Source organism: Pseudorasbora parva, chromosome 5 (assembly GCF_024679245.1).
Source record: "Pseudorasbora parva isolate DD20220531a chromosome 5, ASM2467924v1, whole genome shotgun sequence".
NCBI classification, from domain to species: Eukaryota; Metazoa; Chordata; class Actinopteri; order Cypriniformes; family Gobionidae; genus Pseudorasbora; species Pseudorasbora parva.
In genome coordinates, this window is record NC_090176.1 from 8,304,893 (window position 1) to 8,316,629 (window position 11,737).

Genomic DNA, 11,737 nt, shown 5'->3' on the forward strand with positions numbered 1-11,737 from the left:
AATGCACACATTCGCCAGCGATGTTTTCAGATCTGCTTCGCTTTTATCTGTGTTTTTACATCGTTCGAGCTCACAATCCAGAGGAGACGTCGGTCAGCTCCTCGCAGGTCACGCCTACGTCGAGAGCTTGTGCGGAATTTCTCAAATAATGCAAGTATTATAATGTATTTAGCTTTTAAATATTACCTCAGAAACAAATGTGTGTGCGTGTCTCTATTAATGGAGCTACAGTGGTCCCTAGAGGCAACACCCACCAACCACTGGCACAATGGCTTAGGCTGAGTGTGAATTTGTGTGCCAAACATTTGAAATTATAGCTACATCTCACATATTTGAGCTTCATGTTTTACAAATTATTTACTTCAAGTGGAAATCCAAAAAATTACCGAGAGCGTAAAGTCTTCATCTTGTACACGCTTTAAAAGAAACATATAACGTTAACGTTATTGAATTATTTTAAAGTGATGCCCTATAAATGAGATTGCTAGTATCAAAGTCCCTTTAGATCTTTTTGAAACCTGTGAAAGTTACCTTACCGAAGCTGCTGAAGTTAAACTTCTTTCCTCGTGATGACACTATAATAAAAAACATTTTAATACCTTTCCTTTTGGTGGTTATTTACGCTCTGTTATACTACTTTATGCCAAAGTTATGTGATTTTATTTTAAGCTTTGTATCCTACGTATCCATTTGAAAGTTAAATACACAAAAAGAAAGCAAATACATTTTAATGGTGTCTGGAGTGTGTGTTTTTCTCTAGAGTGCAGCACTCGTATTCAGAGTAAGACGGCATATTTCTCAGATACACCTGCAATTAGCTTGTTTCAAAAACCATCAAAACATACAGAACACTTAAACAAAACTACTCAAGGCCATATATTAAGCACTTTACCACTGACAATCTAGCTACTATAAAGCCCTAGGAATTAAGTGTTTTGTAATATAACTTGCTAAACAGCATGCCAGTGAATTTATGAATCAAACAAATGAAAAGAGACACTGTATCATTTGATTTCTTTATTAACATCATTGTTTAGCAATTATTTCTAGTAGCCGAAGGAATCTTTTCTTTCTCTCACTTCTCGGTTAAAACACGGGTGGGTGTGTTCATCAGCCCCTGCAAAATCAACACGGATATTAACATGTGATGAACCATGGTCAGTCTATTAATGCTAACGGTACATGGACAAGCTGAGGTAACTTAAACTTGTTAACAGTAGTCTGCTATGTAACCAACAACATTTTGATAATATCAACACTGGTAAAGGAGAAATACATCGTTTTAATTTACTGAAGTTGTGTAACTCTCTCATTAAACTGCTAAACAACGAACGTCTTTGTTTAATGAAAACAGTGCTATCGGTAGCTGATTTACATTAGTCTAATAATAATGATAAAACTATAATTTTTCTGAATTGGCTGGAAGATGACAGCCTTAATTTACATAATTTAAACTTCTAACAAGACTGTCGTTTACTTATATGATGCTAAACAAATACAATTTAAGCGCAAATAAACAAAAAGTTGTTTCTAAAGTGCTTACACTTGAAAACAGCTGCATCTCCGTTTTCCGCCATTTTCAAATATAACGCCAGCTCCTCTCTCCCGTGGCATCATGGGATAGTAGGCATGTGCCGATATCAATTTTTCATGTTGCGATTAATTGATGAAGTTTTATCACGATATACGATATTATCACGATATTGAAATAAGTTGCAAAAAAAAGTGTTGCCATAGCATAACAGCTTTAAGAACTATTTTTGTAAGAACAAAAATAACTGAATGTTTAAATACAATAATGCACCAAAAATATATACAGCTCTGGGGGAAAAATTAAGAGACCCCCTCATTGAGAAATCAATGTTAAGTGGTCTCTTGATATTTTTCAGAGCTGTAAAAGTAAAATTTTCAAACAGATTAAATTGCAAAAGAATTAGGCTATAAAGAACAACAGGTAGGCTTACAAATTACAATAAGGTCTCATTATTTAATGCATTAACTCAGATTGAGCAATAGCTACATTTGGTACAGAAAGTATAATGTTTTTGGTAATGTTAGTTAAGAAATACTGACCATTGTTAGTTTTATCTTAGGTCCATTAAAAAAGTTATTTTGATTTTGATTTTAATGTCATTAAACAGTAACTAAGAAATTAACATAGAATGATTAATTCTTCATAAGTATTTTTCATTGTCAGTTTGGTAATAATTAATTAACATGTTAAGTTACTAATGAAGTCGTATGTCTCAAAGTTTTACTGAACAATAACAAATAATCAGAACAGTTTTAATTATTAGGGCATGTTGTAGGCCTAGTCCAGATTAAAACATAAAAATGTTTAAGTTTGAAAATAAATAGCCTATTAAGCCTTTAAGTATTAAAGGGTTACTTCAGCGATTAGCATATGGCTTTATATCAGTAGAAACCCTGGAGAATATTCAAATTATTTTGCTTTCCCCCCTCATATCTCCCTGAGACAAGAGATTTATGCATTTTATTTCTGGAAAAATTCCTCCTATGATGCAAAATGACGATTTTTGCATCATAGGAGGAATGCTTGCCCAGAGGCTAAAGACTACAGCCAGCAGAGGGAGCCATATCCACATGTTTTGAATCTGCGCATGGGGGCTGGGAGATTACACTCAGCTGGCAGGGAGAGCTCAGCTTGCAGACAGGATCATTTAAACGGAGCTATGGTGAGCAATGTAAGTCTTTTAACTTCTCAAATTCATTTCTATGAAAGTTAAGCTTGCAAAGGCATGAACTGAAACGCGTGCCAGACTGAACTCCTGTGTGAATGTATGCCGCGATTACCTCAGCTCTCATCACTCGTGCAGTTAGTGCTCAGGGCTGTGATACTCTCGCGGTGACTCACTCATTATATTGAACAGACACGTTCAGTTTTTAATTGTAGTGTCTTCTCTAACTTAGTCACAGTAATGAAGTTGGTGGTGTTGGGAATGGCCTCACAGGGCAGCGAAGCATTCTGGGAATTGTAGTCTTTCATCCCCATGGGACAAAAATACATTTTCTGTCTTTTCTCAGTCTAGAAGACACCAAATTCAAAAATAATTTCACATTTCTACTGCATTGATGACCCAGTTTAAATACAGATTCATCTTCCCAGCGCTGAAGTACCCCTTTAAGTATTTGGTGCTGTGATGAACAACATTGAGATTACAAAAACGAATGGCTGTATTAAAAACTACACGCGTTTTTTGTTTGTTTGCTGGTTTCCGGGGTAACCGGCTGCATTCTGCCGTTCATCAGCGCCCTCTGCTGTCACTGAGCGGGACTTCAGCAGCGCGTCTCCTTCACCGGTTCAGTCATGTGCAAACGCACGTTGGGCTTGTTTATATCTGAGCGCGTGTCCCTTTGACGCAGAATACAGCGGTGTTGAGCATTTATACGGTTGATGGGCAAAGTATTCTTGAGTGCATTATAAAAAAATTATAAATTGTTAATAAATTAATATTTACGATATTTTAAAGTCCCCACGATAACAATATCGTGCATATTCATTATCGTGATAAATCGCATTATCGAAAATCGGCACATGTCTATGGGATAGTAAAGTGTCCATCGTATGCGCACTTCATAATCTCGCCGGAAGTAGTAGGCCATCCGGGTACTTTTCGCATACTGTTTTTCGAATTCTATGAATTCGGACATACTACTCTGCTCGCGTACTGTTTTTGGCATACTAAATAGTATGGAAGTACACGATTTCGGACGCAGCCATGGACTTTGTAGCGATGTGTTTAGTGCCTTTATGGGTCTTGTGAGTGGAAATGTACTGAATGCCAATGGAGGGCTCTCTGAAACCTTTCTCAGCCATCAGCTTTCAACAAAAATATCTTCATTTGTGTTCTGAAGATGAACGAAGGTCTTACGGGTGTCCAACGACATGAGGGTGATTAATTAATGAAATCATTTTCATTTTTGGGTGAACTAACCCTTTAAACCATTTTTTGTGGCTTTTCTTCAATAAATGGTTTGGATGAGAGAGAGAGCTTTTTTTATACCGAGGAAGAAAAAAACCCTGTTTAATGTGAATAATAGATTAAAGTATATTGCAGTTCTATGACATGTCTTGTGTATGTTGGTAAAGGTTAGCGAGGCTGTGGCGCGGTTGGGGTCAGGAGGTCACGGGCTCTGCGGTGTCTGAGGAGATCAGACTGACCTGCCGTCAGTTCCTCACGTATCATAAGCAGCAGTGTGTCAAAGATATCGTTCACAAGAAAAGGTGAGAGACTCTTCACTGCTATCTCTATGGCAAGCCATTTTGACTTTTATTCATTATGAATTCTTGATATCAAGAATTACATTTTCAGTAGTTGAAATCTTGATATCAGGAATTAGATTTCTACTTGTAACAATGGCCATTTTTGATATCAGGAATTATTTTCTGATGCTGAATTCCTCTCGGCGCCGATAGCTTCATGGTTAGTGCTCCGACATATAGCCCGACTGCACCCAAGTTCGATTATCAGTTTGAGGTCTTTTGTCGATCACGTTCCACCTATCTAACCTTTCCTATCAAAGAAAGGCACAAGAAAGACCAAAAATATAACAAAAAAGACATTTCCACTCGTAAAAATGTTCATTCTTTATATCAACAATGACGTCATCAAACCCTTGTGGAAAATTAATTCTTGATATTAAGAATTAAATTTCAACTAGTAAAAGCTGTAATTCTTGATAATCTGTAACGTGTATTTGTACTTATTTTGTTTATATTGTATTGCAAAACACTTTTGCTGAAATTGAGGTGGGAGACGGGTAAAATTAGAGACAGGTGTGGTGGTATGGGTAAGTTTAAAGGGTTAGTTCACCCAAAAAATGAAAATTAGACTATAATTTACTCACCCGCAACAATTCCTAGGTGTATATGACTATTCTTTTAGATGAACACAATCAGAGATTTAAAAAAGTCCTGCTCTTCCAAGCTTTATAATAACAGTGAATTGATGGTTTGTTTTTGAAGTCCATAAAAGTGCATCTATCCATCATATAACTGTTCCACACGGCTTCGGGGGGTTAATAAAGGCCATTTTCACTAGTTGAAATGTTAATTCTTGATGTAAATATATTTCAACATGTTACATTAATTATTTCTGTTATGAGTATTTAGGAGAGTAAGATATCTGAAATGGTTTCATTATAGTAACAAAAGTTTCCTTTCAAGTCAAGTCAAGTTTTATGTATATAGCACATTTAAAAGCAACAGAGTTACGCCAGATAAGCAGGTCGTAGTTTGTCCATTTTATCTTCAAATTCACCCTTCACTGCGTGTTTGATTGACAGGTGATCTGACCAATCACATCGCAGAATCTGCCGGTTTGTCTAACAAAGCAGTCAGGAGAGATTAACGTTGGTGGACTTGAACTTGAAAATGGTGTGTACTGATGTCTTTCTGCGGTTGAAACAACATTTCTTTTAGTGATTTTTTTAATGATTATTTTATGCTTATCAACGAACTAGAAGGAAGAGATGTTCGGTTCACGAGCAGCTTTAGCTGAGGCGCTAGTGATCACGACACATTAAAGAGTCACAAAAAACACTATTTGTGGTTTACATTTCTTTAAAAAAGACAACATTTTAAAGTTTAGACTTTGTTTTATATCAAAAGTAACTTGCTCTGTCCTGTCTGTCAGCGTGTTGTCAGTATCCTCTTTGCTCCGCGATGTATTTTCTCTACGTGAGGACGTGTGTATGTGGCATGAGAGGCCCATGGTGTGTTGGACATAGCAACACGAACTATGAAATACGAACGCTCGTCTATCAACGTGTTTTTCTGTTTGGCCAGTGAGTGACCGTGTGCTTACAGTGGGTTAAGTGGCCGTTTGAATTGAACACAAAATCGATTCTGAATCGATAGATAAATATTCGACCTTTTCTCCCACCCCCTAGAATTATTAATATCAAAAATGAAAAAATATATAGTAGGAATTCAATGTTGGTATGAAGAATAGACATGAACATTGCATTAGTAATCGTGCAATCATTGATGTCAAATGATGATTTTTATTAGTGAAAATTAGGAATGCACCGAATCCAGGATTCGGCTGAATATTGGGCTTTTTGACTGGGTTTGGTTTCTGCCAAACCTTAGTTTTTTTTTTTCATCAAACCGACCTCTAGGCACTACACTTGCTCCGCTAGTTGAGCATAATGACGCCGGCGCTGATTATGGGAACATGGTTTCTCGAATGCAGCAGACTGTGAGAAAATGAAAATGGAACTTGTGAACAAAAAATGTGTTGTTTGGCAGTGCTTTCAGTCAAAAGAAGGTGATTCAAGTCAAGCTATATGTTCAGTTTGCAATGCCGATTTGTCTTGTGGTGGCAATGACCCTAAACAATAGCCGCCGTTAAAACATTTGCGTATGAAACATCCGAAAGAATACGAGTTGTGCGTGAAGCAATCTACAGACAGCAGCCAAAATACGGCAAAGGAAGGACAGTCATCCTGGCATAATGCTGCCTTTTCTTAATTTAAAAAAAACTGCTGTTGGGATGCTCATTATCCAAATAATAACAATTACCTTGTAAGATTATAATATTGAACTGGCATTAAATCCAAAATACGTTTGACGAGTGTCTGTGACGTTTGTGGTGAGTAGTGAGCATACAATTACAGATAACAAATATTCATATTTCTGAGAGTGATGACATTGTTGATACCAATAATTTTTACTAGTGGAAATATAATTTCTGATATCAAGCATTGCCATTGTTGTTGAATATACTACAGAATGAACCCTTATGTGTCCCTGGGTTCTCATCCAGTATGAGGTGGTTTTGAGTCTTGATTTGGCTGCATCTTTCTCTGTGTTTCAGCAAATGGAATGATTTTTGGTGAAAAATCTTATATATTTACACATATTTTGGGAAAATGCTTTGAAAATGTTCACAAACTCAACGATACACTGTGGGCAAATTCACTACCCTTTCGTTATGTTCAGGATGAAAACATCCACTAAATTAAACTGCTGTAAAAAATAATTAAATAAGAGCTGAGGAGCATATTTTGATTTTCTCAGACACTGGTAAGTGTGCAAAGGTCACTCACGCACAATCGCACAAACTCCCACACTCACAATAATATGCTCTTATACTCCAGAGAAAAGTCCATGGAAAAGCCAGAAACTATGTTTTTTTTTTTTTATCAGTCCTATCAGTCCACAATTACATTTTATTTTGAAAATAAGTCATTTTGTGTGCAATTTGCAGTTAAATTTGCAATTAGAGTTAAAATCCAGAATTTTTCAAAAACATTTAGTAGGTCTGTTTAGGACTGAGGTTGATTAAAGGTGCACTGTAGTATTTTTGCAGTAAAATATCCAAAAACCACTAGGCCAGTGTTATATATTTTGTTCAGTTGAGTTTTTACAATATCCCAAATGTTTCCAACTATTTGTAAATTGTGAGAAAATTGCTATTTTAACCAATGACTGGGACGTGTCAGCCTAGCGTCTGAGGGAGTCGCCTGTCAGTCGCGTCATATCTGCGTTACCCTCGGTTTTATTTGGCAGAAGTGCTTTACTCTTAGCAATGTGAACATGTCACAGCAGCGCCGAGCGAACGCACAGAGGAACGTCAGAACATCATTTTAAACACTCTCAGATGTATCTAATATGATTAACAGAGCTGCTTTACCTTATAATCATGAAAAGCGGAAGTGCGGACGCTCGGCGACTGTGTCCCGTCTCGTCATAATAAAAGTCTCGGTGTTCGCGAGCCGTGTGTTTGCGTAACAAGCGCTCCAGCAGCCGTGCTCAGCTCCTCAACACTCGCTCCTGCTCTGCTTCACTACAGTAACGTTAATAATCTCATCCATGAACATGATTTCTGCCCGAGTCCTATTTTCCACCGGCTGTGAGGTGAAGACCACATGTCCCAAGATGCTGCGCTCACACCTGGCGTCATCAAACTACGCCTTTGTTTAGAATAGGCGCCCTCCAGTGGACGGAAAGTTGCTTAGTGCACCTTTAATAGATGTATGCAAAAAAAAAAATGAAAAAAAATATTTGTCTGATGCATTTTTACAGCAGTTTAATCTAGTGGATGTTTTCATTGACGAGGATAACGAAAGGAATTTTAAGGATGCACATGGGTTAATATCCTGGGAATGAATAAGTCAAAATGGCTTGCCATACTATCTCTTGTTTGGTTTTTTTGCACCAAATTATTATTTGAATTTTGCACTCTTTCGCATGTTTGATTTGTTTTTAATGCATGCATGAAAAAAGTATTATTTAGTCTATTTCTGATCATGATTTTCTCATTTCATTATGTTTGTTCATTAAAACATGTTTGCATGATTCTCATGTTTTTTTTTTTTCTCTCCATTTGGTTTGGTGTAAACCTCTTCTCTTGCTTTCTAATCATCTGTTTTTCCTGCCCATCTCCTGCTTGCGTCTGCCGCTCTTGCTCTGTGCTGGTGTTTGTGGTTTGGGTGCAGTGGGTGACCCGTGCTCTGCTGTGCAGGTGTGGACAGAGGAGCACCACAGAGGCGTTTTTGGGCAGTGAAATGGTCCTCTGGCTGCAGAGCGTGGGATTGGCCGCTGACCAGGGCGAGGCTCTGGCGTACGGCTCGCGGCTGCTCGAGGGCGGAGTCATCCAGCACATCATCGGCCCGGAGCAAGGCTTTCAGGATGAAGCTTTACACTACCGCTTCACATAGAAGAGCCAGATCGTTTCCAAGGCGTTTTCATGGATGGATGATGGTTCGAGCGTCATTTTAGCCAATGACACAGTGCACATTTAAAGGGATAGTTTACACAAAAATGAAAATTAGCCCATGATTTACTCACCCTCAAAGCCATCCTAGGTGTATATGACATTCTTCTTTAAGATAATTACAATTGAGTTATATTAAATAATATCCTGGCTCTTCCAAGCTTTATAATGGCAGTGAACAGCAGCCCAAAATCTGATGATATATTATATAATCCATATTTAACTTATAATTTAAAATATCCAGCTTTGGCTGACGGCCTTCCGTATTCAACTTTTAATGTTTTAAACGTAACTAGAATGACATATTACGTAGTATAAGCGTTTTTTGTTCTCCATAAGTTGAATACGGAAGGCAGTCCACTAGAAGCTAGATATTTTACTTTTAAAAGGTTTTAAATATGGATTTTTTTCTTTTACACAAATCCATCAATTCACTTCAGAAGGCCTTTGTTAACCCCTAGAGTACTTGTGGGGAGTACTTTTATAATTGATAGATGCACTTTATTGGACTTTAAATTTTGGGCTGCCATTATGAAGCTTGGAAGAGCCAGGACATTTATTAATATAACTCTGATTTCGTGTGACAGACGAATGTCATATACACCTAGGATGGCCTGAGTGTGAGTAAATCATGGGCTAATTCAACGCTATCTCCTGACCAATATGTACGAGGTGTCTAATTCGTACGATTTCACTTCATACGAATTCAAACGGTTTGTCTATACTGGGGTCATATGTGATTGGTAGGTTTTAGGGGTGGGGTTAGGGGTAGGTAATTTGTTCAAAGTCTTAAATTGACCAACTTATCAAACATGTACACATTTAACAAATTTAGCAAAAAACGTATAAATGTGTATGAGGACATTCGTATGAATTAGCCACCTTGTAATACATGCATGAAGTGCCGTGAGATTGGGTTGGATCATTTTCACTTTAGGGTGAACTATCTCTTTAAGTGAATTATTTGTTCAACATTATGCTAATAGCAATAACCAGATGTGAAAGTTGTTGGTTAGAGTGAGGTCTTGAATGATTTACCTACCTCACACACACAGGATGGAAAAGGACTCAACATTTCACAACTGAACGGGGAGTGTTGAAGCCCTCAAATCCTGCTGGTCTGCTTTTATTTCCCATAGACATTTTGAATTTAGTCTTTTATCATTATTTTGACACAATAGTTCATAACAGAATTTAAAAATATTTATTTTTTTTGCAGTAATTTAATCAGGTTTAATAACAATATTGCACTTCTGGTGGAGTTATATTTATACCACTAAATGAAGAATGTAACTCATTCATTTTCACTGCGCTCATTGACTATTTTTGTTTTTAAAAACATTTGGCAGGTATATGTGGCAGAATCCCTGGCGGATATGTATTTATTTCCATCAGCTGCTATTTTAGTAGTATGTTTGAGCTGAATATATAACGTGTATTGAGATGCAGCCCATATGATAACTAGCCCACCAAATAATTCAGTTTTGTTCAAATAAATTGAATTCCAAATGATGTGGTTGTTTCATTTCACAGCCACACGAGGGCGACGGACATTTTGTTTTTGTCCTGATTACACAGAAAAGTCCCAGCAAGTGAAGTCACTGAAGAAGAATCCTGGGATGTCAGTGGGTGCTTTTAATTTATTTGCGCATCCTTGCCTTCTTTCCTACCTTCTTAGTTCCACCTCTTTAGGATGTGAGGGAAGGATACACGTGTATTCTCGCTCAGGACGCTTCCTCACTCGCTCACGGTGAAATTAGAGAATTGAGATGTCCTTCAAGATGGCTGAGTTTGATCGGTTTCCAGGTCACAGGGCTGGAGATGTGAGGACACGAAGCATAGATTTGAGTATTGAGAAGCACCTGCTCTCCTTTGAACACCACTGTCCGTCTCTGGTCATCATCTGTGACAATATTGAGTCACTGGAGCCAATTCAGAATTCCATGAAATATTAATAAAGACAAGCTCATTGTGTTCATGGTATGGACTTTAATAAGTGATTTTTTTTAATTTTTACATAAATAGAGTTAGTAAGTTCTGCCAACTTCCACTTCACACATTCTCGAAGTGAATCCTTTGGAACGAGTTATTTAACCGTAAGAGTTTGCATATTATATCTGTGTGTCATAGTCACTGGTATTAGACATGGACAGTAAGGAATGACAGACGGTTCATACTTCCCATTTGAGATCTTTGACATGCACCCTAAGATACTAAAAACATGCCACGCTGTAAAATGTGATCCACTGACTTAACTTCAAAAAGTGAGGAAACCCGCTGCCTTAAAAATATTAAATAAACTTGAAAAATTTCACACAACTTATGTTTTTCAATTACGTGTGACGTTTAGGTAACGTGTTAATTGGACAGTGTCCTTGTTGCATGTACAGTAAATTATGCATAATTACATACAACTAACCCTCAACCAAACCCCAATCCAACCATAACCCAATAGTAAGTACATGTAGCTCATTAATATTATATAATACTTAAATAAATAATTACCCTAACAATGACACCTTAAAATAAAGTGTGACCGAAGTTTATTACTCAATAATTTTAAAAATAAGCAACAGGTTTCCTCACTTTTTTAAGTTAGGTCACCTGATCACTTTTCGCAGTGCATTAATTTGATTTAACGTATCTAATGAGAACAATGAGACTAACTTGTCAATGGTTTTGAGTAGATTACTAAAATGATATCCAAACATACAGGATGTGCCTGAATGATTGTGCAAATTATCTTTCCCACTAGCAAAGGTGCGAGTGCGTTTCTTCAACTTTGGGAACTTTTATATCTTGACAGGTTGATATTGAATGATCTCCTTATTTTTAACCATATGCCTTTGGTTATGGTTACATGAAACCATAACCAGAAACATGTACTGTTTCTGCAGGTTTTATGGAGGTAAACTGGACCTTTTTACGACAAATTAAAGAAAATGTAAGGAATAAATTGAAGGGAACAACACAAAATGTCTAGGAACTCGGAA

The 11,737-nt window shown here is 37.1% G+C and overlaps 1 protein-coding gene across 2 annotated transcripts in view; it reads left to right on the forward strand.

Annotated features, from left to right (window-relative positions):
- Positions 1 to 10,256, forward strand: part of gpr155a (G protein-coupled receptor 155a) — a 90,519-nt gene extending 80,263 nt beyond the window's left edge. Inside the window, exons 15-16 of one of the 2 annotated variants that reach the window (XM_067443153.1) lie at positions 4,112 to 4,246; positions 8,493 to 10,256. In XM_067443153.1, the coding sequence (XP_067299254.1) occupies positions 4,112 to 4,246; positions 8,493 to 8,688 (331 nt within the window). In that variant the 3' untranslated portion in view covers positions 8,689 to 10,256. Of the gene's footprint in view, positions 1 to 4,111; positions 4,247 to 8,466 lie in introns of both variants that reach the window. The other variant, XM_067443154.1, reaches the window with a different exon arrangement.
- Positions 10,257 to 11,737: the final 1,481 nt, after the last annotated feature.